We start from the raw sequence: 22823 nt of genomic DNA, 5'->3' as shown, positions 1-22823 counted from the left end.
AGAAGCACTCGGAGAGCGCAGACCTCCGCCAAGGGTGATCAGTGCCCCCCCCCCCCCCCCCCCCCCCATGGGCCCCCCCACCCCCGATCACCACCAAAATTTAATCATTTCTTCCTTATCCCACTTCCAACAAACCCTGAAAATTTCATCCAAATCTGTCCATAACTTTTTGAGTTATGTTGCACACTAATGAGCAGTGCCCCCCCACCCCCCCCATGGGCCCCCCCACCCCCGATCACCACCAAAATTTAATCATTTCTTCCTTATCCCATTTCCAACAAACCCTGAAAATTTCATCCAAATCTGTCCATAACTTTTTGAGTTATGTTGCACACTAACAGACAAACAAACAAACAAACAAACAAACAAACAAACAAACAAACAAACAAACAAACAAACAAACCCTGGCAAAAACATAACCTCCTTGGCGGAGGTAATTAAACTGTGGTCTTACTCCTTCAATTGTATAGACACGTTTCTCCAAAAAGGGAAAAATAAGGGCTTGTATAATCTTGAATGTAAATGCTGCTGATGTAAACACAGGCTCTTGTTCCATGTCAAACACATTCTGTTTGACTGAAGTCCTGTCTGCTGTTTGGTGAATGGACACTACAGAGGCTACTGTGGTCTTTATGTGTTCTAGTGTTTTCACACACAGTTAGTATCCATCCTTGAATGCAGGATTATGTTTCCAGAAAATAACAAACCCTAACACCCATTAGGAACAATAACAAAACAAGTGAAAAAAAGTAGCACAACAGTCACTAATACCGCCGCCCCATCAGACAACATTTTGCCCCTCCTACTCACTGATGCCCTGCCTAGTCAAGGATTCATTTGGAATTTTAAATTAAAGATAATTGGGTGCTTCTATGAAACTGGGTACATTTTGGTACCTGGCACTTTGCCAGCTTTTTTAGACCCAATAATAAAAGAGAAATGTAGACATATTTCCCCCCAGGATGGACCTAATGATGACCTCAGATAAATGCAAAACAAAAATTATATTCTTGCTCTGAGCCATCCCAAAATTAATGAATTTTTAATAAAATATTGGGGCCAAAAATGGGACCAAAATTGGGACAGTTAAAACTCCCTAGGTGTCAGTGGATTTGATCTGGAACACATTGCTGTAAATGGTCTTATATAGCGCTATATATAAAGACACTGTGTTAACTGTGTTGATCCAAGTGGTTTTTCTAATCCAGACGGGGATTTTTCATGAATCTCAGTCTCATTCCAGGTTTTGTGTGGAACCCATCGTGTCCACTGGTGTTACTTACAGAACCTGCCCAGTTAAACACATATAAATCCCAAATGATTTTGCCATTTTTATGAAACACTCTGCCTTGCAAAATTAGTTCAATTCCCAAAATGTACCTGTGAGAGAATAAAAAGATATTTTAAAAAGTAGCAATGTGTAATTTTCATGTCCTTTAGACCATGTTGCACACAGATTTTTGTATAAATATAAAAAATATGTTTTATCTAAAAAATAGTTTCTCATTTATCTCAGTAAGTATTTATTTTTAAAACAGACCCAAAGTGCTTCCAAACCGGCTTCATAACAGTCTACATCTGGTTTGAATTTTTAGCCCCATGTCCTGTTTTTAGAACCAGTTTCATAGAAGCACCCAATTGTAAACTAGATAACACTAAATTACTGCCCTTTTTGGGTTAAACCAAGACAAACATTATTCTGATCAGGTCTTAACTTTGAGGGAAACTTGTTAAGGAAAAACTTAAAAAACTACATAGTGCTTGAACAGTAAAATACCTGAGAGCTGCACTGAATAAACATGCGACAAAAAGTCCAGGCAGTCCAGGCAGACCCTGAAGCATGTCCATCACAAAGTATATGACCATCTGTTGACACAAACAAAGAGCAGACATCATCTGTAAACACAATATCCTAGAACCTTGAGCTTTTGCAGAGTTATAATAACTGCCACTCACAGGAAACCTTATAGAAAAAGGAAAATGCAAGCTAGTGTGGACATAATGAGCCTCTGCAGTATCACAGACTAATCTCTTAGGATCAAGGAAACAGGACTTGGATGGTTGGACTGATAAGGAAAGTAAGAGGGAAATACTGTCACTGTGACTGACTGCATCTGTGGACGAGGAGGCCAGTTTGTCAGAGTGATCTTCTCCACAGTACCGAGCGAACATGACCAGTCCCATCACACAGCTGAGGGCCAGAGCCAGCTGCAGCGACGGAAACACCATGTAGCAAGACCTGAGGGAAAAGCAGGAGCAGTTATTCCAGTTATTACTGCGACAGATCCAAGCAGGAAGTATCAGTCAGTATAAACAGCTCCTTCTGTTTACTAGCATTCTTCTGGCTCATATGGACCATTTTAGACTCCATTATGGCATGAACCTGCAGCGTTAATGGATGACGTATCTGTGAGGTGATCAGACCACCATGGGAGGGATTCAGGCTTTATGATGCCTACAACATCTGACCTCTGACCTCTGACATGTAAACAGCACTGAAAACTGAGCTTACTGAACCTGAGGAAAATGAACAGAACATTCGCATCCCTTCAGCTATAAAAGTTGATATGCATGACAGCTTTATATGGTGACAGTCCTGTTGAAGCCAAACTGGATATTTCTTCCAGAAATACATTTAACACTGAACAAACATTAATGAAAACATTATATTTCTAATTATATATTTTTTAAATTATTCCAATGAAAGGCAGGTACATGTTACATCATATAATATGTAGACCGGTATGTTGAGCTTTACCATATACTATGTGATTATATTCTAAATACCAGGTGTAGATGGGCTCTTGAAAGGGTGGGGTCTTTCCTGATGTGTTTCCATATCTGTTCAGTGTTTTGATGAGTCAGTAAAAATAGCACATGTTATGTCAGTTCATCATAGATTTTTGTGTTTGGATCGTGAAAAGACACGAAATGAGTCTGAAGGATGAAAGTTTGGGAACTCTGTACTAAAAATGTGATACAACAGGGCTTTGCTTGGTTACATTTCATTTTTCCCCCTTTATGCCTGTGGTGAAAAGAGCATTTGGCTTCTGCTGAGAAATCTTTACACTTAGATATCCAAGTGTAAAGAAGGACGTTGGTGTTCTTTGGCTAAAAAAAACACTGGTTGTTTTCATTTTCTGTTAATTACATGAATAGAAAGGATTGTTTTACAAGTTAAAACACAAACAGTCAACTGAAATCCAGTCAGTTTTATCATACATCAACTGTATTGACCTCAAGGGGCTTTAAAATGTGGGAAGAAAATGAAGTCAATGTCCTTGTGAATCAGTCAGATTGAACATGTAAACTGTTGAATTGTTATGAGAGTTTGTATAATGACAACAAAGGCTCCTCATATTTACAGCTAAGAGTGAGTTTCATCAAGTATGGGCATAACTGGAGACAGATGAGCAGTTTGGTAATGGGCATATGAATTCACATTAAATCATCGAGCTCTACTCTTGTCTATTGACATGATATGACTTTATTTACCCTACCATGAGGAAATTTCACAGTTAACGACAGCAACATACAATAAACATGTATCATGACAGCAGTGAAAACTGAAAACAAAGTGTTTGCGGACAAACACATCATATTAGAGGAACAACGAAGGCTTCAAGGCTGTTCTTATTGATAACACTGGACCTTGGTTAACATCTTTTTTATTATTATTATTATTATTATTATTATTATTATTATTATTATTATTATTATTATATCGTCATTCGGAATGGACATATAAATACATCATCATAGCAACTTACTAAAAATAAATACAACTGACCTCCCAGTTTTATTTGTTTTGGGTCCAGAAAAAGTCCATCACCAGCTATTAGGGCATATGAGTCTAAGGAGTCCATAGTCATGGATAGTGGATCAGAGTTCATTCAGCCTTTGTATTGGTTAACATCTTAAACTGTGTTAAATCATTAGGATGTATTTTATAGTTCAGAATAAGTTTCCCTTTCGCAGGTTACATATGCAACACTGTACCGGCCACGTGTACTTAGACTTGCATGGCTTAGTCTTTGAGAGAAGCATATGTTACTGGCAGGATCAACCTCATTAGTATAAGCACTAACATACTGACTGATAAAGTAAACTAAGCAATTTGCCAGCATAAACCTTGCAAATAGTGAGACTGAATCAATATGTGAAAACACTTATACTTTCTTTATAAGTGATTATTAACGACATATAAACTGTTTACAGTGTAAATAACAGCCTTTCACTGAAGCATTTCTAAATCCTTTATAAATCCTTCATTTCCTGAGGGCTCTGCCCAAGGGATCAATAAAGTTCTATCTAATCTAAACCAGGTACTGCTTTATAATATGGGCACTATCATAAATGGCTTTTTCAGTCTCCATCTTTAACCTCTACACCATGTGCGCAATTACTAGGCAAATGAGTAGTTTGATCATATCATACCATTTATGCAGGTTTTCCAACTCCAAACTATATAAATTACATTTCGTGTTGGAATTAGTCATTCTCAGGTGATATATATTTGTGTGATAGGAGAGAGTATGCCCTAAAATGTTACCACCCTGGTAACATGTGCAGAATTACTAGGCAGCTTCTTTACTTCAACTAAAATGGATTTAAAAAAGGATTTAACAAACAGTGAAAAGACAAAAATTGTAAAATTCCCTTCAGACAGATGAAATGATCTTGAAACCGCTTAACTACTGAAGCGTGACCACAAGATTATCATGTTTTATAGCAAATCGTCAACTGGGTCACAAAAAACAGTGTCTAAGAGGATGTGGTTGTTCCTTCACAAAAAGTTAATTGTCAACAAGTCAAGAAACTGACAGAGCAGTGAATGGAAGGGTTAGGACCGTTGTTGACATGAAGGCTGACTTGGTCAGAGATTAATTTTATTGTGTGTGTAAATTTTGAGTTGTTCATTCATTATTTTCACTTTAACAGATGAAAATAAACAAGTGAGATGGGAAAATATTCATTTTTCATTTAGTTGCCTAATAAGTCTGCCCATTGATATTTGCCAAATAATAGTGTACACCGAGATATTCTCTTAAGAAAAGCAAAACCTCACTTTTACCTTCTTAGATATTCAGGTTTGAGCTTTAGGAACATTTTGGATTGAGAGAGCACGCTGTAGTTCTTAAATAATAAAATGAATCCTCAAAAGTACAGCTTGCCTAATAATTGTGCAGACAGTGTCATTTTCCAGGTGATGTGTCCGCTGTGTTTACCTGACGGCCTCTTTCTCAGTGCGTGAGCTCAGGTACCGTTGGACCTGGGCCTGGTTCACTCCATAAAGGGACAACATGAGGAAGACCCCCCCAACGCCTAGGGTCCAGAACGTGTGTCTCTCTGTAGGATCTGGATTTAGGCTGAAGACAAGATGGACAGGACTTAAAAAAAAAAAAATACAATAACAAGCGACAAAAAGGGAATCTCCATCTAAGATAAAAAGAAACTATGTGAAGTAAAGACAGCATGGTGGACTGTGTGTCCTGGTTCCAGTTTCAGTGAAATCGTCCACTGTACTGTTAGAAATGACCACTTCACATACCTGGTCCACAGATATACTTTTACAGGAAGCACTTAACAGGCACTAATGTGTGATGTGTACAGTAGTGTGTAATATGAAGATTCCTGCAGGTTTCCACAAGTTTCATTTGAAGGTTCAGTGTGTGACTGAAAAAATCCCCCCATCAGTTGTGTTGGCTGTAAAAACCAACAAGGCCTTTGGTAAATACACTGTCTTAGCTTTTTCACTTAAGGGGATATTAACTCTGGTAGAAACTCAGACATAGTACGTCAGAGTCATGCACCCTAACGCTGGATGTCAGCGCTTATAAAAAGGAAAACAGAGGATCATGTCTGTTCTGAACTACTGTATGAACACACGGAGCATTAACTGCACATACCAACAGCTCATCCTGACACAACAAGGCAACAACCATCATTTTCATGGGATTGAAATGAGTGAAAACACAATCCTTTAATGACATGTTCTATGCTTGGCTGTTCCATCCTCCCTAACACAATGATGTTTAACATGATTCATCACCTCTGAACTACAGAGAAAAACCTTTATCAACACGTGTTAGTCCTTTAAAAAAAATTACATTCATGTAACTGCTTTTTTAATTCTCAGTGTAAATATTAACATAATCTTTTTTATCATTATTACATTGCTTTGACAATTTATTGTATTGTTTGTAGGAGAAACAGTCCTATCCAAACAAAACTGGTAGAGGAACTGAAATATCCCTTCCAAACAGAACCTTCTGAACTAAACTGGAGTCCCCCCCCATATGGACTCACTCTAGACCAGAGATGTGGTTTCCCTCCCAGACTTTCCACCAGACTTCAGACAGTCCTCCAGCCTGATGGACCCCCACCACAATGACCGCCAGCTGCCCTGCAAACATCACCAGGGTTTGGAAGACATCTGTCCAGATCACAGCCTTCAAACCCCCCTGAAAGAGGAAAGGGCACCACACAGGACATTTACCTCCAACACAATAAAGGATCATAATAATAATAATAATAATAATAATGATAATAATAATAATAATAATAATAATAATAATAATAATAATAATAATAATAATAATAATAATAATAATAATAATAATGACATGTCTTTATTGTTATGTTTAAGGCTGGGCTCAGCTGGCTTTGTATAATGCATTCTCTATTTGCAGTATTTCTTGCATATAAAGAACAGATAAGACTCTACAGCTGTGCACATGGATCATCAGAATGAAGTCTTCCTGTTTGTGACAATCACAGACATTAATCCAGTGTCCTTGTGAATGAGTGTTAATGTCTCACCATTGTGGTGTACAATGTACACACCAGACCAGTGGCCAGGACCACCCCCCATAACTTAAAACCAGTCACTGGAAAACACAAACAAACACTGAACCACAGATCTAAAGTCTTAGCCTTTAAACAGAATGATCGTTTTTAATAAATGGATAGAAAGTCACAGTTCATACCTGCATTGAGTGCAAAAGCAGGAGTATACACACACACTCCCATATAGACAACCTGTAACACAATGAAAACACACACCAGAGACAACTCAGAATGTCATGTAAAAATAAGCTGTTGAGGATCAATTGTATGGGTGGTTCTCTGTGGTACTGACTGTGACTGGAATAAACTGATTAAGTCATATATGTGTCCAGATTGGTGTTATCTACGTCATACAAAAACATACTATTTTTTCTACTGAGTCACATTTTACAGATACAGTGTTTTTCATCACATTGGGTTATAACCAAACACCAGAGTTTCAGTATCAGATACACTTAAAGCAGTGGTACACCACAAAGAAATAAACTGTTCATAATGACTTAAACATGTCTCTTAAAATAATTGGAAAATGTAAAAAATTGTGTTTATGGTGCATGCAGTAACACATTTTCCACCCTGGGTTAGTATCTGAACAGTCTGGTTGATGCCAAAAAACACATTTAACCTGTAAAGACCCAGTGCTACCTTTGTGCAAGTTCCCAGATTGATTTTTCTCTCCATTTGAACCATTTTTAAGTAATTTATCACCATCTGTCATAGTATCATCCTCTGTATTTTGTGTTTTTCAGTGAAAAATCAGGGATTTTCCAATATTTAATTTACTGATCATGTAGTTTAATTATCATGCTGAGTTTACAGTTGAGGGTTATCATATCAAAAACACAGAAAAATTAAGAGAAAGAGACTTTTTCAGTCCAATCTATCATTAACTGAACATAAACCCAGTGTGTCAATCCACTGTCATTGATCCAACTCCATAGGTTTTACTGGTGAATCAATGTTATAGAAGATGACGGTGTTTCCACGGTAACTACGGAGCCTCTGAACATCCAAATGGGTCATATCTGATGACCATGAAAAGATGAAGAACTGTATTTTATACCAATTATTGACATGGATTGATAGGATTAGTGGATCAACAGTTATTAAACATTTTAGATCAGTAGATGCTTTTAGTTGCCAGTGGCTGTTTAGGTCTTTATGGGTTAAAGACTCAAGGTTTTTATTTGTCACCTGCTTGTGGTATGAACAGTGAAATATACAGTGCACAGTCATCATAATGCATCACACATATTATAATGTTGTAGAGTCTAGAGAGGAACTGTTTAAACTGACCGTTTGGAAGATGAATGTCAGCGTTCCACAGATGCGCACGGATTTACTGAAACGAAGTTCAAGGTACTGGGAAACAAAACATGTGCAGGTTATGAAGGACATACAGGTTTTAAAGCACAGACAAATGTGTTATTAACCCCCCAGGTGAATAAGAATGGTTAAAAAAACAAAAAAACAAGCATATTGAATTGAAAAAGGAGCCTCAAAAAGGAGTGTCTCTGCAATTACTGACATTTATGTACTTCATACTGGTCATTATTGTAAAATAAACCCTGACAGGTTGATGTAGGACCTTGACACAGAGTCGTCTATTACCCTTTTAGTGATGGGCAGGTGAAGCCTCATGAAGCACAGAGGCTTGTGCTGAAAAAGATTCAAAGCTCCAAGGACTCAGTGACAGTGGCATCTGGTGGACAACTGCAGTCGTAGCAACCACTGAAACGCCAACACTTTTCAATTCCATGTCAGCAACAAAAACTCAGAAAAGGCTGGGGTTATTCATGAGTTTTGTTCATTGACACCAGTGGTTCTCAGTCTTTTTCTCTCGGGGCCCCCTTTGGAGGATGAAAAATCTCCGGGCCCCCCTCAATCCCAACAACATTAACGGTGGTGCACTTATAACTTGTATTGAAAGTAACTCAATATTGTAACAATACTTTTTGCTTTTCTTTGAATAATTTTTTGTTCAAATTAAAAATAACTTTTTCCTTGAATAATACAAATAAACTCAACCACACTGCTCCCTGAACTAATATTTTTCCAAATAAAAATAGGAAATGTGCAATTATCTTAAAACTAAGACAATAAAGTTACTTTTTGTAGAACAACAAACAAATTTTGTTAACAAAGATGAACATTTCAACAAAATCAGTGGGTCAATGAGCCCGTTTCCATTGCACATCTCAGAACATTAAAGTACAAATTGTACAAACTGTGCAAAAACACAAACATGTCCCCTGTTTCTTTTCCAGTCCAATCCTTGTCCATTCTCCAAACCTAAACTCTGTCTAGTCTAGATATGTTTGTTGTACGTCCCTAAAATGATTCCAGGGTGCTCCAATGCTAAAACATTAGTTCCACCTGCTAGAAGACACAATAAAAACACCCAGGAGTGATCCCATGCCCCCCCCCCAAGCCAAGGCTTCGCCCCACAGTTTGAGAAACACAGATTTATACTAAATAATGATTACATTATCATTACACATTAAAATAAATTATGCTTGTTAAACACAAACACACATTATACCTGACATCTCTGAGAAAAATGATGCATCTTATATATAAACCTGTCCAGCTGTTAACTCACTGAAACACTATAAGCCTATGAAACGCCAAGTGAAGCAGTGATGACGCCTGAAACTTCAAATGTCATCAGTCACATGACAGCAGTGTTTTGATACAAGCTCTGATGCAGAGTTTTGAATCACCCCGTTTCAGGAGGAGTAACACAAGCTTGGAAGTCTCGGTATCATTTGCTCATCTCTACCTATTCTATTAAAAATACAGAAATATTAAGATACAAAATATTAAGATAAATGTATGATTGGATTCATCTGAAAATGATTTGGCTCCTTCTGTTAAATAAAACAGTCCATTAAACCCTAAAACAGTTGAATAACAAACTGTAAAATGCCAGCACCGGCCAAATACAACTGAGAATTCAACAGAAATCTGTATTCAAACCTTGTGGTTTCCCAGTGCATCTACAAGCCACCATTTCTGGAAAACCCAAAAAATTCTGATCACAAAAATATGTTGAAGTTATTGGCCAAACTCTGGACTCAGCAGGACATTGTTCACAGTCTCATCACATTTTCTAACATTTAGAACTCATTTAGAAATCTAATGTCTGCATTTACAGTGACAGGTTATACTTTGGCCAGTGTTTAATAGCACATCATCTTCGTCCTCACTCTCACACCCTCTGTCAAATGTCTGAATTGTAAACTCGTTCCAATTTCCTGTCAAATTTGAAATTTTTTGCTGGTTTTTAGCTTCTCTGTGAAATTTGTGGAGTTTTTGGCTTCTTTTCGGTCCTATTTGCAAAGTTTGTAACTTGATTTTGCTTCTTTCTGTAAAATTTGTGAGTTTGTAACTTGATTTTTAGTTCTCTCTGTAATCTTTACCTGGTTTATGGCTTGACTTAGCATCTCTCTGTAACATTTGATGAGGTTTTAGCTTGATTTTAACTTCTCTGTAAAGTTCGGGAGTTTCTAGCTTTGTTTTATCTTTCAAACCTGGTAAATGCTGGTAGTCTCTTATAAAGTACCCCTGTTTAATAAAATAAGAGCACATGCCAGAAGTAGAGCTTATGCTGTAAAAGCTGGTTAATTACATCAAATATTCTCATCATCAGCAGTAGTTGCTTGATGTTTTGTTAATTATCTTCTCATTACAACCACTGCATAAATAATTACAATAGAGATAATAATAAGGGTCATATTTGCAGTTCAGTGTAAGGAATGCTGCGTATAGAATTTCTTTTTTTTTAATTACAAGGCTGAAACCAAGGAAATAATGTAACAGAGGTATTTTCAATGCCCAGGTGGAACAGAAGGCCTACCTGGTAAGCACTTGAGAGCTTGAGTCTGTACAAGACAGGAATGAAAACATGAGCCGGAATGAGAAGACCCAGGATGTAGGCACAGCCGATGAACCAGTACTGGGTGCCGTGGACGTAGACCTCCGCCGGGACGCCAATGATGGCCACAGCAGACTGGAATGAGGCGATGAGCGACAGGGACACGGGCAGACAGCGCATGCTCCGGTCCGCCATCAGGAACTCCTGTGTGGTGCGCTGACGGCCACCGGATAAGGCGTAGTACAGGCCGATGCTCAGGGAACCCACCAGCAACAAGGCAAAGATCACATAATCTACGGCGCTGAAGTGCTTCTGGTCGGACGGGTCCATGTGGACTATTCAGAAGGAGATGGACTGGTTCTGCTTTGGTCACACAGTCACTCAGAATGGACACGTCTGCGTTGTCACCCATCAGTCATCAGAGCCCAACAGCCTTGAAGAAAGAACAGAAAAAAGAAAACACTGATAAAAAAGGGTACATGGGGAACAGAGTGTGTTTCCATGTGACCACAGACAGACAATCTGCACTTTTATTACTTACAATGAATGAAACTGAGAAGAAAAAAACCCAACTTTGAGTCAGTTCACTTTTTATTCATGTTATCTGAAAGGTTTAGGGCCATGAAATAGGATCCTCAGGTAAAACTACTTTCCTTGCTCTTATCTATCTGGACTTATCTAAAAATTCTGAAACAGGTTTGACTGAGGTCTCCTGCTACTGTTCCATCTGCGGCCTTTGTGTTCACTGCAAACAAAGAAAAAGACAAACAGTAGAAACCAATGCCTGTCAGTTTCTGAAGGCCAAAAGAAGCAACTAAGGTCACATTTCACTGACAGCCTTGGGGAAACTAAAATATCACTGTTATATATCACAAATGTTGTTCAAACTGTTTCCAAATGATCAGAGTGTACATTTTTAAAAAATTATAGAAAAATATAACACTTAAAAAGTCACAGGCCAGGAAAAAAACATGGCACCCGGTTGAGTTTACTGTGAAACACAAAGTATGTAGGATAAGGGTGACTCTTCACCACCTTCCATCAGCTACATCCGATGCAGGCTTTTACACATGCATCACATAAAGGTGAAGGGGATGGACGCTGAAGGTGAAACGGTCAGTTAGACCTATGAGACCAATTAGTTTAAACAATGTCTCCATTCACCTGGGTCATAACAGACAGCTGAACCTAGAAAAACTAACATATTTTATCATTAATTCGACCTAATTTTCATTAGTTAAGTTCATCCTCTGCTAACCCAGCTGAAGAGCAGGTGCTGTGGTCCAGAACTGGACATAAGGCTTGCGGAATCAGTAACATCTTTTAAATCACTTCTTAAAACACATTTTTATAGAATTGCTTTTATGTGATGTCTATTGCCTTTTTAACCTTAATTTTTTAGTTTTAATTTTAAATTTGATCTTGTTTGATAATTAACTTGTTCATACATCTCTCTAATTGTGTTGCTTCTGTTTTAGTGTTTTTATTTTATTTTCTTCGTGTATCCTGCTGTTGTGCCCTGTCAAAGCACTTTGTAAACTTTGTTTTTAAAGATGCTATACAAATAAAGTTATTATTATTATTATTACTACAGGAGATCCTTGAACTGCATCAGAACGACAACACCTGAGAGCCCAGAAAAAATTTTAAAACACATTCTATTCTGTGTCTCCTCAGAATCCAATTTAACATAAATGTCTACACATTTACTGATTTTTCTACTGTGAACAATGTTGGATTTAAGCCACTCTAGTGGAATATCAGAAATATAGTATCAACACATGACTTCAACACTTAATGACCTGAATGTAAACCCAGAAGCATCACAGCCACCAACCAACACATTCAAACAAATAAAACAAAGAACGATATGTTTAAATGCTAACGTACGTTTACACTGGGAAAACACTGTGTCCCAAGTCTCTTTTTACATGTTATTTCATCTTTTATATAGTTTTTGTATTTTTACATCTTATTCACTTGTTTTCGTTCCAGGGTTTTTGCACCTGAGGCCTCTTTTCTCCAGTTCTCATGAATTTGGAGATTTCCAGAAACTCTTCCTCTATATTTTACTCCAATAATTGGAAAACAGTCAAAACAACTTCCCTACTCTTCTTCTGTCTGGACCCTTAGTTTGGGGCAGCCTATTTCAATGGCAAATATTGTACTAATTAGGTATTGTTTTTTTTTTTTTTTTATTTTATTTGATCCCATGGAAAGCTGAATTACCCTAAGAAAAAAATGAAGCAGATGTCAATCTCAGTCATTTTGTTAAACTACAGTCCTGTTTTAGCATGGGTTAAATGGTAAAAGCACACATCAATCATGCAGAACACTGAGACCACCCACAGGTAAAGTGGTATTAATTTCCAATGGGACTGGTCTGTGGGTGGGATACGGGTCAGATCAAGTGGTGACAGGGGGACACATTTCATGTTCAATAGTCTCTGTGTTTAAACTAAAAAAAAACTGATCTCCATGTTTAATACATGAATGAATAGGTCTCAGTAAGTACTTTCACATGACATATGTTACAATTTACAAAAAAAACCATTTTGGGGATAAAAATACTTAAATTACTGCTGTGTGACACGGGGACTCAAAATGAACATCATATTTTTTTCACTTTACACAAATGTACAAAACATGCTGTTCTCATCATAAATGGATCCTAAATGAAACAGGGCTTTAGCTCTGATGTTCAACTACAATAGTGATCAATATTGGATAAAAATGTTTAAATGACAAGTTTTTATGAACACAAATATTTTGTGGACCACATCAGTCCAGTTCTGAGGTCTCTACACTGGCTCCCTGTCTCTCAGAGCATAGACTTTAAAATTCTCTTGCTAGCATATAAAGCACTGAATGGTTTAGGCCCAAAATACATCAGAGACCTTCTAGTCCAGTATGAACCATCCAGACCACTCAGGTGGTCTGGTGCAGGTCTGGTCTGTGTTCCAAAAGTCAGAACTAAACATGGAGAATCAGTGTTCAGTTTCTATGCTCCGTATATCTGGAACAAACTACCAGAAAATATCAGGTCTGCTGCGAGTCTGAGTTCTTTTAAGTCAAGGTTAAAGACTGACCTGTTCACTGCTGTCTTTGACTAAAAGACTTTTTACTTTTTAAATTTTATATTCTCTTTCGAAACTCTGCACTGCAACTCTTACTTTAATATGTGTGTGTTTTTATATTTTTGGATTTTATGTGTTGTTTTCTTACTTGCTGTTTTTAATCACCTTTTACATGTTTCTTTTATAATGTTTTAAATTTGTTTCTTTTTCTCTGTCGTTGTATTCCAATGTCCCGTGTGAAACACCTTGAATTGCCTTGTGGCTGAAATGTCCTATACAAATAAACTTGCCGTGCCTTGCCTTACTGTTGAATAATTAGTTCCTACAGATTCACAGACTGAAAATATCACTGATACAAGCAAGAAAAAATAGTATAATTAAAGTTAATAGTGCATCTACATATTTTAGTCCTTTTTAGATTTCATTTTAAATTGATTATATCTTTATGTCTTTTTTTCTACAAGAGATAATGAAATTTTGTAAACAGTTCCATAAAATACAGTTCTTAAGCTAAAAAATGAGTCTATTTGATAAATGATAGGTGAAACTTTAATTTCTGACACTGACGTTTACTTTTGCTTGATCTGACCCATATATTAGGCAGCAGGTGAACATGAATTTCTGGTATGATAAGACCTCAGACCTCCAGTTATAATAATGTCATGGCTAATCAGTGTGTCTACTGGTCAGGTAAGTTAGATTTAAGTATTAAAATTTGTATTCATCAGTGGTTTTTCTTTGAGTTCCTTTTTATAATCAGAAATGTCAAATATGTTCTCTTTCTTCTCTGATGTAAGATTTGAATGAATGGATGAACCCATTGTTATTGCATGTTCACTGCAATGAACTGTGTTTTCTCACATAAAAGTGAAAGTGTCCATTCATCTGCTCAGACACACACTCACTTAAGCACATGATCAATTATTTACTGATAGCTGAGGTAAAATACTGATGATGTGTTAAGTTTCGTATATATAGAAGTGGTTTGAATAACTTTACATTTTCAGTTTAGGTATCTAAACTGGCCTCATAAATTAGGAGTATTCATTCACCAGTTTTTCCACTTACTGAGAAAACATCATTTTTTCAGTCTTATTGATGTATTTCTTTCCTATCATATTCTTCAATTCAGTTTTAGCATTTATTTTCAAAGTGCCTCCTTTGGGTCTACAAAACTTCAAAAAGTAATGGAAAATGTCAGTTCCAAACTCCATGCTATTCATGTATTAATGCACTATTATCTGCAGTACTGTAAACCACCGTGTCCACTAGTTCACACACAGAAATGGTGGTTACAGTAGTGTAGCAATTCTCAAACTTTTTACAGTGAAATATGCTTACCCTGAAATATACTTTTTTAGCCAAGTACCCCCTACTCTCGCTTCCGCGTTTTTGATTGAAAAAATAAGGCAAAATTTGTTCTTGTGCCTAAAAGGCGTCTGTTTTTATTTTTAAAACTTTGAAAAAACAAACAAACAAACAAACAAACAAAAAACCAGTACATATATTTAACTTTAATATACAAAAAATAACAAATCTTTATAAGTAAATTTTGTGTGCCAAACATAAACTGAAAAGTGCCCTCTTTCATTGATAAGAAAAATGAATTAATTGGTCATTACTGAATAAATTAACCTTCCATCAACAAAAATGAATAACTCAAATAAACTCATCTCGGATTATGTAAAATACAAATGAGCTTAAAATGTTACCAAAGCTTAAACAAGATGACAGACAATAAAACTAGGAGTGTCAATTTTTTTCATTAATTGTCATTATTTATTTTGTATTCAGTACATGATGACTTATTTAATGTATTATTCCAAAACAATTTCAAGTACCCCTTGGGTTTCTTCCAAGTACCCCTAGGGACACGCGTAGCCCACTTTGAGAGATTGCGACAGTGAATGCATACGATGCATTCACGTTCATGTTACATTTTCCTGCTGTGCTTCTGGTCGGACACCTTGTCCGCATGTGAAGGCATTCTATTTTGAGATTTGTTTACTTTATTCTTTTTTACCTTCATTCTGTTGTACTCATCAGTAGACGCTTGGCTGAGCCTGTAAGTGGCGGCACAATAACACCTGCTGTTCCAGATGCTGTTATTTTACACAGATCATAGTAGTTACGAGATTTGTCAAATATGCTCCGTAGATAAGATATATGTAGGTCAGCGGCCTAAAGTCCCGTCTCCGGGTCAAAATCAACAGAAACTTTAAAATAAAAAACACATATGTGAGAGAGTGTGTGTCAAGGGACAGATTGAAGAAGGTAAAATGAACCATGTCACACTCACCTTGCTCCCACTGACACCATGCTGTCACTGAACTGAGATGCGTTCAAGAGCCCTGCGTTACTTCAGAACCAATACATTCACAGACACTACACTTTAAGCATTACAGCGAGTTCACTTCCTAAAAGGGTAACCGTGGTGCCTCCATGTCTTCTCTACCCTCGTGTATTAGTTTGAATAGCCTAGCACTGAGCTAATCTTTGGCATCCATGTGATCGCCATTTGTTTTGAATTTTCTTCCGGGTGTGCGTAAAACCGTGGGCGGGGCTCAAAATATGACGCGTCAGGAAGAGCCGCGAAAATCCAAAAGCTGCGGTTTGGCATAAAACATAAGGGTACATTCGAGAAGTACATCACGGAGAGAAAAATAAAGACGAAACCTTCATAAACATGGAAAAAGTGACTGCAACAGGTAAACATCTGCATGCAAAGCTAGATTGGCCAGTTAGGAGATTTAAGTTTGTTTAATAATGTTAACCGAGCCAAACAGACGCTAATGCTAGGTTTGTTGGGTTTGTTCTACTCCCTGCCGAAAGCAGCTCCCCCTTCATAAGTCAGCCACAAAGAGGACAAAGTGCACCAAATTCACCCGTCACACCAGAATAGCTCCAAATGTGAGCTGCTAAAGTCATTTCACTCCTTTAGCTTCACAAGCTAACTCTGATGGGGGATGCAGTTTTCGGTAGAACCCGGTGCCAAATTCTGCTCCCTGCCGAAAACTGCATCCGCAGGTGATGCAGTTTCCGGCAGTGTCTGTTTATATTGTTATATATTTTGTGTGTTGTGTATCTAAGATTTAACGTTAGAAAGTTTTATGCACCTTACAGTTGCACATTATTTAATAAACAGACAAAAAACATAACTGCAATGTTGTCCTCTTCATGGCTGACTTAGGAAGGTGGAGCAGTTTTCGGCAGGGAGTAGAATTCGGTACAACAAGGCTAACCAAGGCTCCAGTGTTTAGGACAGGGCTCTCAAACTCATTTTCTTTCAGGGGCCACATTCAGCCCGATTTGATCTCAAGTGGGCCAGACCAGTAAAATAATAACATTATAACCTATAGAGAATGACAACTCCAAATGTTTGTCTTTGTTTTAGTTAAAAAAAAAATAAAATAAAATAAATTAGGAAAATACTTACTTATATAAACTAATCAAACAAAAAAAGATGTGAATAAAACAGAAATTTCTTAAGAAAAATAAGTGCAATTTTAACAATATTATGCCTCAACTTATCATGTCTACATGTGCATTATGGAACCAAACTAAACCACTAAATACAGAAAACAGGCAGAAAATTGTTAAAATTGTGCTTAATTTTCTTTACACATTTCAGGTTCTTCATATTTGTTCAGTTTATTCACATTTTATTGTTACAAGATAGTTTGTAAATGTAAATATTTTCACAATTTAATGTTATTTTTTGCAATAAAACAAAGACAAAAATTAGAAGTTGTCATTATTTATAGACATAATGTGATATTTTTTTCACATCAAACCAAGAAGAAAATATATATTCATTATTTTTTTGCAGGTTTTTATGCTGTTATTTTACTATAGATCATATTGGTCTGTATGTGGAAGCTGAACTAAAATTAGTTCGACAGCCTTGACTGTGGAATTTTTGCACTTTGCAAGTTCAGTCCATGGGCCGCATTGGAACCTTTGGAGGGCTGCATTTGGCCCCTGGGCTGCATGTTTGAGACCCCTGGTTTAGAACTTAGAGAGCTGAAAGGACGGTGTTTGTATTCGCAGGTGTGTTGAATCATCTGAGTCTGATGGAGGCTCAGACGAGGAGCTCCAAAGATCACCGTCAGCAGCAGCAGCAGAGCCGTGTGGAGGAGCTAAAGGCTAAAGTGGAGGAGCTAAAGAGGCACCGAGACCAGCTGAAGAAGGAGGTCGAAGTGTATGAGGTGACAAACATACTGTTCATCTGGCAAAAAGGAAGTTTAGACTTAGAGTTAGTTATTTCTTACTAGATGACACACTCTGCCCTTCAGTCATTAGTTTTAGTCTTATATCCTCGCATACTTAACCAAATACAGCCCAATAGAATTATATGAAATGGAAAAAAAAATCATCTGTTATGAAGACTAAATTGTTCACACTGATCACATTTTAGGGTTCTTTTTACAATTGAAATATTGTATTCTCAACCTCGTAAAAGTAAGAAGGTATTGTCAGCAAACTAGTGTTCATTGTGTGTAAAATGGCCCATCAGTGTCTTACTGTTATACAGTGCTTTGTATCCAGTATTATTACTGCTGTATTGATGTGCATGTTACATTTTACTGCTGTGAATCTGTTGAGATCACATGTCCAGATATGAAGGCATTCTAATCTGTGCTCTATTCTTTTTAACTTAAATCTGTTGTCCTTAGTACTAGATGCTTGTTTGAGCTAGTTAGTGGCAGCAAAAGCACAAGTGTGTATCTGTTTACACATACATTAATATTCCACTAACATTTAGAGTTATCCAAACCACATATTCCCCAAATATTATGAGGGTTAGTTTTTTGGATATGTATGCAGTGGCACTATTATGGGACTGCAGTGCTTAACCTAAGCTGAAGAAACTGAAAAAGGGTTTGATTCATCTTGAGAGAAAACATACATTAGCCCTAATTGACTGTTTTTTTTGTTTTCTTTTCTTTTTGGAGGGGGGGGGTGTTATTTGCAAAATTTAAATTGCATGTTTACATCATCAATGAGAAAATTTGTTGTGTGTTTCTTTGCACTGATTAAATAGGTCTGAAATTATCCAAAGTGTGCAGTTTTTAATAAGGCCTAAAATAACCAAGTGAAAACCATGATGTCTTATTTGAGGGTTTTATTACAGGGCATAAAACATAGCCTGTTTCTAATCAGCTGGAGTAGAAACAAAGATCTAGTCTGTTACAAATGGAAGAAACACACCTACTGTTGAACAGAATGAGGACACCGGAACGGAAAAGATGTGTAAATCATATGAGAAACTCTGTCACCAAGAACATGGCTGTTCTGTAAAATATTTTGTGCAGTGTATTATATGTAATTTCCCTGTGTTTGCAAACTGAACACACATGTTTAGGTGTCATTTCAGACAGACCAAATGGTGTCACAGAGTGATCCTGCAGTACAGTACAAACATGCAGAAGTACAAAATGTTGAGAAGATCAAGACTTGGACAAAAAAAATAAAATCAAAAACTGTTAGCTGCTAGCTTGCATTTCCACTGCAGGTGTAGTTATTACTATTGTGATGTCATCTTCAGCGTCAGTGCAGTGAAGTAACAATGGAGGAAGCATGAAAATTTACATGATAATTTCCTAAATAAAACATTGTATTTTTTCAGGCAACAATATACTTGTTTAGACTGATGTCTGTAGTTGATTTAACAACATGGAGCCTATGTGAATATTTGTGTTTTTGGACACTTCCTTTTTGTTTGGCTTGGCCTCCTGTTTGTGTGCGTGTGATGATAATGATGATGGCACAGTGACAAGTTCTGGATCACCCAATCTGTGATCTGCAGGATTTTACGTCACATTATGGTGATCATTGTATTGTTTTGGCTCACTTGGAAGCTCAGCCAAGGTGAAACTGGAAATAGTACCTTGTGCCCCCTGCTTTCACTTAGTAGAAATCCAAAAACAAAACAAAAAAAAAAAGCCATGCTGAGTCGAGATACTGTCAGTGGAAATGTTGCATTTGATGTCTCCCTCCTTTTTAGAGTGTCCGGACACTGAGGGCGTCTATGGACTCAAAGTCTGTACATGAAGAAGATGAGAGAATGGACGGTGACTCTGAGAACGCCGAGATTTTGTGGCTGATGGCCAAACATTGTCAAGTGACAGACCTCCTGCATGCTCATCGTCTCATTGGTAGATATGTCCTGTTGTGAACATCGTCTTAAGTCACTTACATGTGAAACCATTTTAACTGTTTCTCTTCTCCAGGGGGTTTCGAGATCATTCAGACTAAACAGGGTAAAGGCCTCTGTGTGTCTGTAGCCACCTCTTATGAAGGGGTCTACTTGGACAGATACAGCCTCGAATTTGACACGAAGCCGACCTTTAGGATCACTCGCCACAACATTCCCCCTTTCATTCCTTTGAACAAGCTCACCGAGCAGAGCAACATGACAGAGACAGAATTAAAGGCATTTCTGCATATTCTCAGTCAGCATCTCAACGCTTATGCTGGTCGCAAGCAGCAGTTACAGCTGGTTAAGGTGCCAGAGATTTATATATTTAATATAGTTTTCAACAGTTCTGGACAGTTGGTTTCATTTTTCTCTGGGTGTTTGTTCTGGTGTGTTATCGCACAGTTTCTGTCCTTGTTGTCTAGGAGCATCATCAGTCTGTGGAGGTGATGGAGAGTAATGCTTTATGCTCACTGCTGGTGCTGTTGTTCACTGTGCCAAAGAAGAGGACTCCTGTTCTGTGCACAATGGAGTACCTGGACCACATCAGATGTCTGCCTACACGAGTCTACTGTCAGAGTGAAGGTACGTTTCAATAACAATTTCAGTCACAGGGTTAGATTCAGTCTACTGTCAGTGTTAAGGTCGGGGTCAGTCTACCATCAGTGTTAAGGTTAGGGTCAGTCTACTATCAGTGTTAAGGTTAGGGTCAGTCTACTATCAGTGTGAAGGTTAGGGTCAGTCTACTATCAGTGTGAAGGTTAGGGTCAGTCTACTATCAGTGTTAACGTTAGGGTCAGTCTACTGTCAGTGTTAAGGTTAGGGTCAGTCTACTGTCAGTGTGAAGGTTAGGGTCAGTCTACTATCAGTGTTAACGTTAGGGTCAGTCTACTGTCAGTGTTAAGGTTAGGGTCAGTCTACTATCAGTGTTAACGTTAGGGTCAGTCTACTGTCAGTGTTAAGGTTAGGGTCAGTCTACTGTCAGTGTGAAGGTTAGGGTCAGTCTACTGTCAGTGTGAAGGTTAGGGTCAGTCTACTGTCAGTGTTGAGGTTAGGGTCAGTCTACTGTCAGTGTGAAGGTTAGGGTCAGTGTACTATCAGTGTTAACGTTAGGGTCAGTCTACTGTCAGTGTTAAGGTTAGGGTCAGTCTACTGTCAGTGTTGAGGTTAGGGTCAGTCTACTGTCAGTGTGAAGGTTAGGGTCAGTGTACTGTCAGTGTTAAGGTTAGGGTCAGTCTACCATCAGTGTTAAGGTTAGGGTCAGTCTACTATCAGTGTTAAGGATAGGGTCAGTCTACTGTCAGTGTTGAGGTTAGGGTCAGTCTACTGTCAGTGTGAAGGTTAGGGTCAGTCTACTATCAGTGTTAAGGTTAGGGTCAGTCTACTGTCAGTGTTGAGGTTAGGGTCAGTCTACTGTCAGTGTTGAGGTTAGGGTCAGTCTACTGTCAGTGTTAAGGTTAGGGTCAGTCTACTATCAGTGTGAAGGTTAGGGTCAGTCTACTGTCAGTGTCGAGGTTAGGGTCAGTCTACTGTCAGTGTTGAGGTTAGGGTCAGTCTACTGTCAGTGTTAAGGTTAGGGTCAGTCTACTATCAGTGTTAAGGTTAGGGTCAGTTAGGGTCAGTCTACTGTCAGTGTCGAGGTTAGGGTCAGTCTACTGTCAGTGTTAAGGTTAGGGTCAGTCTACTATCAGTGTTAAGGTTAGGGTCAGTTAGGGTCAGTCTACTGTCAGTGTCGAGGTTAGGGTCAGTCTACTGTCAGTGTTAAGGTTAGGGTCAGTCTACTGTCAGTGTTAAGGTTAGGGTCAGTCTACTGTCAGTGTTAAGGTTAGGGTCAGTCTACTGTCAGTGTTAAGGTCCACTTCAATCGTCAGTCTAAGAAATGAGGTAAGATGTGCTCAGTCTGTCTGTATCCTCTTACACCAGCACATAATGACTCATTATTTTTCTTTCTTTATCATAAACACTGATCCTCTTTCAGATATGCTCATGCCTGTATTGTGCACTTGCTTGTCCCTTTAAATGTTTTTCAGACACTGAACTTCCTGAGTGTCCACAGTGGAAGTCCAACTGCCTCCTACTCATGGAGAACCCTGTGCACAAAGCTTTGAGCACCATGAAGACCATGGGCCATATTGTGTAATGTATCTCTGAAGGAGGACTTGTACATGCTACTGAACAGTGTTTAACATGTACAGTACTATGCAAAAGTCTTCGTCCACCTTTAGATTTGGTGTTTTTCCAGTGATGTAATGGACATATATCTATTTGTCAATCTCTTTATTCAGACACAACAAGAAAATACAGCAAAGATGTACAATAATAAGACAAAAATAACTACACAACTAAATTGTTTGTACAGGCAGAAGTAAGTATTTAGTGTGTCTTCTGTTTCTATGACGACCGTAGCTCAAGCGTGAGTTCAGTAAAACCTGGTGCAGAACAACAGAAGTGCAGTCAGTCTTAGTTTGTCACAACTGAAGAGTTCATGGCCTGTTTATGGCAACTGTGAGAAATGCTGGAATTTGAAAATCTACACGTCGTCTTTCTGCAGCTCTGTCCTTTTGGTCCAGCTCAAAACCCTAAATACAAATGTGGATTAAACTCATGTGGCTTATTGCTGTATGAAAAAATGCTGCCACTTTTCTATGTTGAGACACAGAGTAGAGCAGTCACATCCAGGCAGTTGGCAGTTGTGATCTGCCAATCACAGTTTGAACCCTCCCGCCTGTCTGAAAACTTTTGATGAGCCAAAATCAGAGCATCGTGAAGTAGATATAGAAACCTCATGTCCTTGGACACTGGAATATTTGCCCATTAATGC

General features: G+C 37.9%; 2 protein-coding genes across 4 annotated transcripts in view; one reads left to right on the top strand and one right to left on the bottom strand.

Annotated features, from left to right (window-relative positions):
- Window positions 1–16356, bottom strand: part of slc5a6b (solute carrier family 5 member 6) — a 22356-nt gene extending 6000 nt beyond the window's left edge. For all 3 annotated transcript variants that reach the window (XM_030127256.1, XM_030127257.1, XM_030127258.1), the window contains exons 1-9: window positions 16103–16356; window positions 10709–11159; window positions 8146–8211; window positions 6990–7041; window positions 6823–6890; window positions 6310–6464; window positions 5229–5369; window positions 2110–2239; window positions 1778–1866 (exon numbers count right to left, since the gene is read on the bottom strand). In XM_030127256.1, the coding sequence (XP_029983116.1) occupies window positions 1778–1866; window positions 2110–2239; window positions 5229–5369; window positions 6310–6464; window positions 6823–6890; window positions 6990–7041; window positions 8146–8211; window positions 10709–11056 (1049 nt within the window). In that variant the 5' untranslated portion in view covers window positions 11057–11159; window positions 16103–16356. The remainder of the gene's footprint in view (window positions 1–1777; window positions 1867–2109; window positions 2240–5228; window positions 5370–6309; window positions 6465–6822; window positions 6891–6989; window positions 7042–8145; window positions 8212–10708; window positions 11160–16102) is intronic.
- cenpo (centromere protein O) lies at window positions 16355–22823 on the top strand. Its single transcript, XM_030127259.1, has 6 exons — window positions 16355–16511; window positions 17854–18011; window positions 19811–19961; window positions 20037–20311; window positions 20428–20587; window positions 22033–22823. The coding sequence occupies exons 1-6, from the start codon at window positions 16490–16492 to the stop codon at window positions 22140–22142; spliced, it is 876 nt and encodes a 291-aa protein (XP_029983119.1). The 5' UTR covers window positions 16355–16489; the 3' UTR covers window positions 22143–22823.

This window comes from Sphaeramia orbicularis, chromosome 22 (genome assembly GCF_902148855.1).
Source record: "Sphaeramia orbicularis chromosome 22, fSphaOr1.1, whole genome shotgun sequence".
NCBI classification, from domain to species: domain Eukaryota; kingdom Metazoa; phylum Chordata; class Actinopteri; order Kurtiformes; family Apogonidae; genus Sphaeramia; species Sphaeramia orbicularis.
Note: the sequence above shows the minus strand (reverse complement) of the source record. Positions and strands in the feature narration are given on the sequence as shown.

Excerpts from the sequence above, each read along its gene's own strand:
- cenpo (XM_030127259.1), top strand. The coding sequence starts at position 16,490 with ATGGAAAAAGTGACTGCAACAG. Across the intron at positions 18,012-19,810 it reads AGGAGGTCGAAGTGTATGAG|AGTGTCCGGACACTGAGGGC; the intron begins GTGACAAACATA and ends CCTCCTTTTTAG. Across the intron at positions 19,962-20,036 it reads GCATGCTCATCGTCTCATTG|GGGGTTTCGAGATCATTCAG; the intron begins GTAGATATGTCC and ends TCTCTTCTCCAG.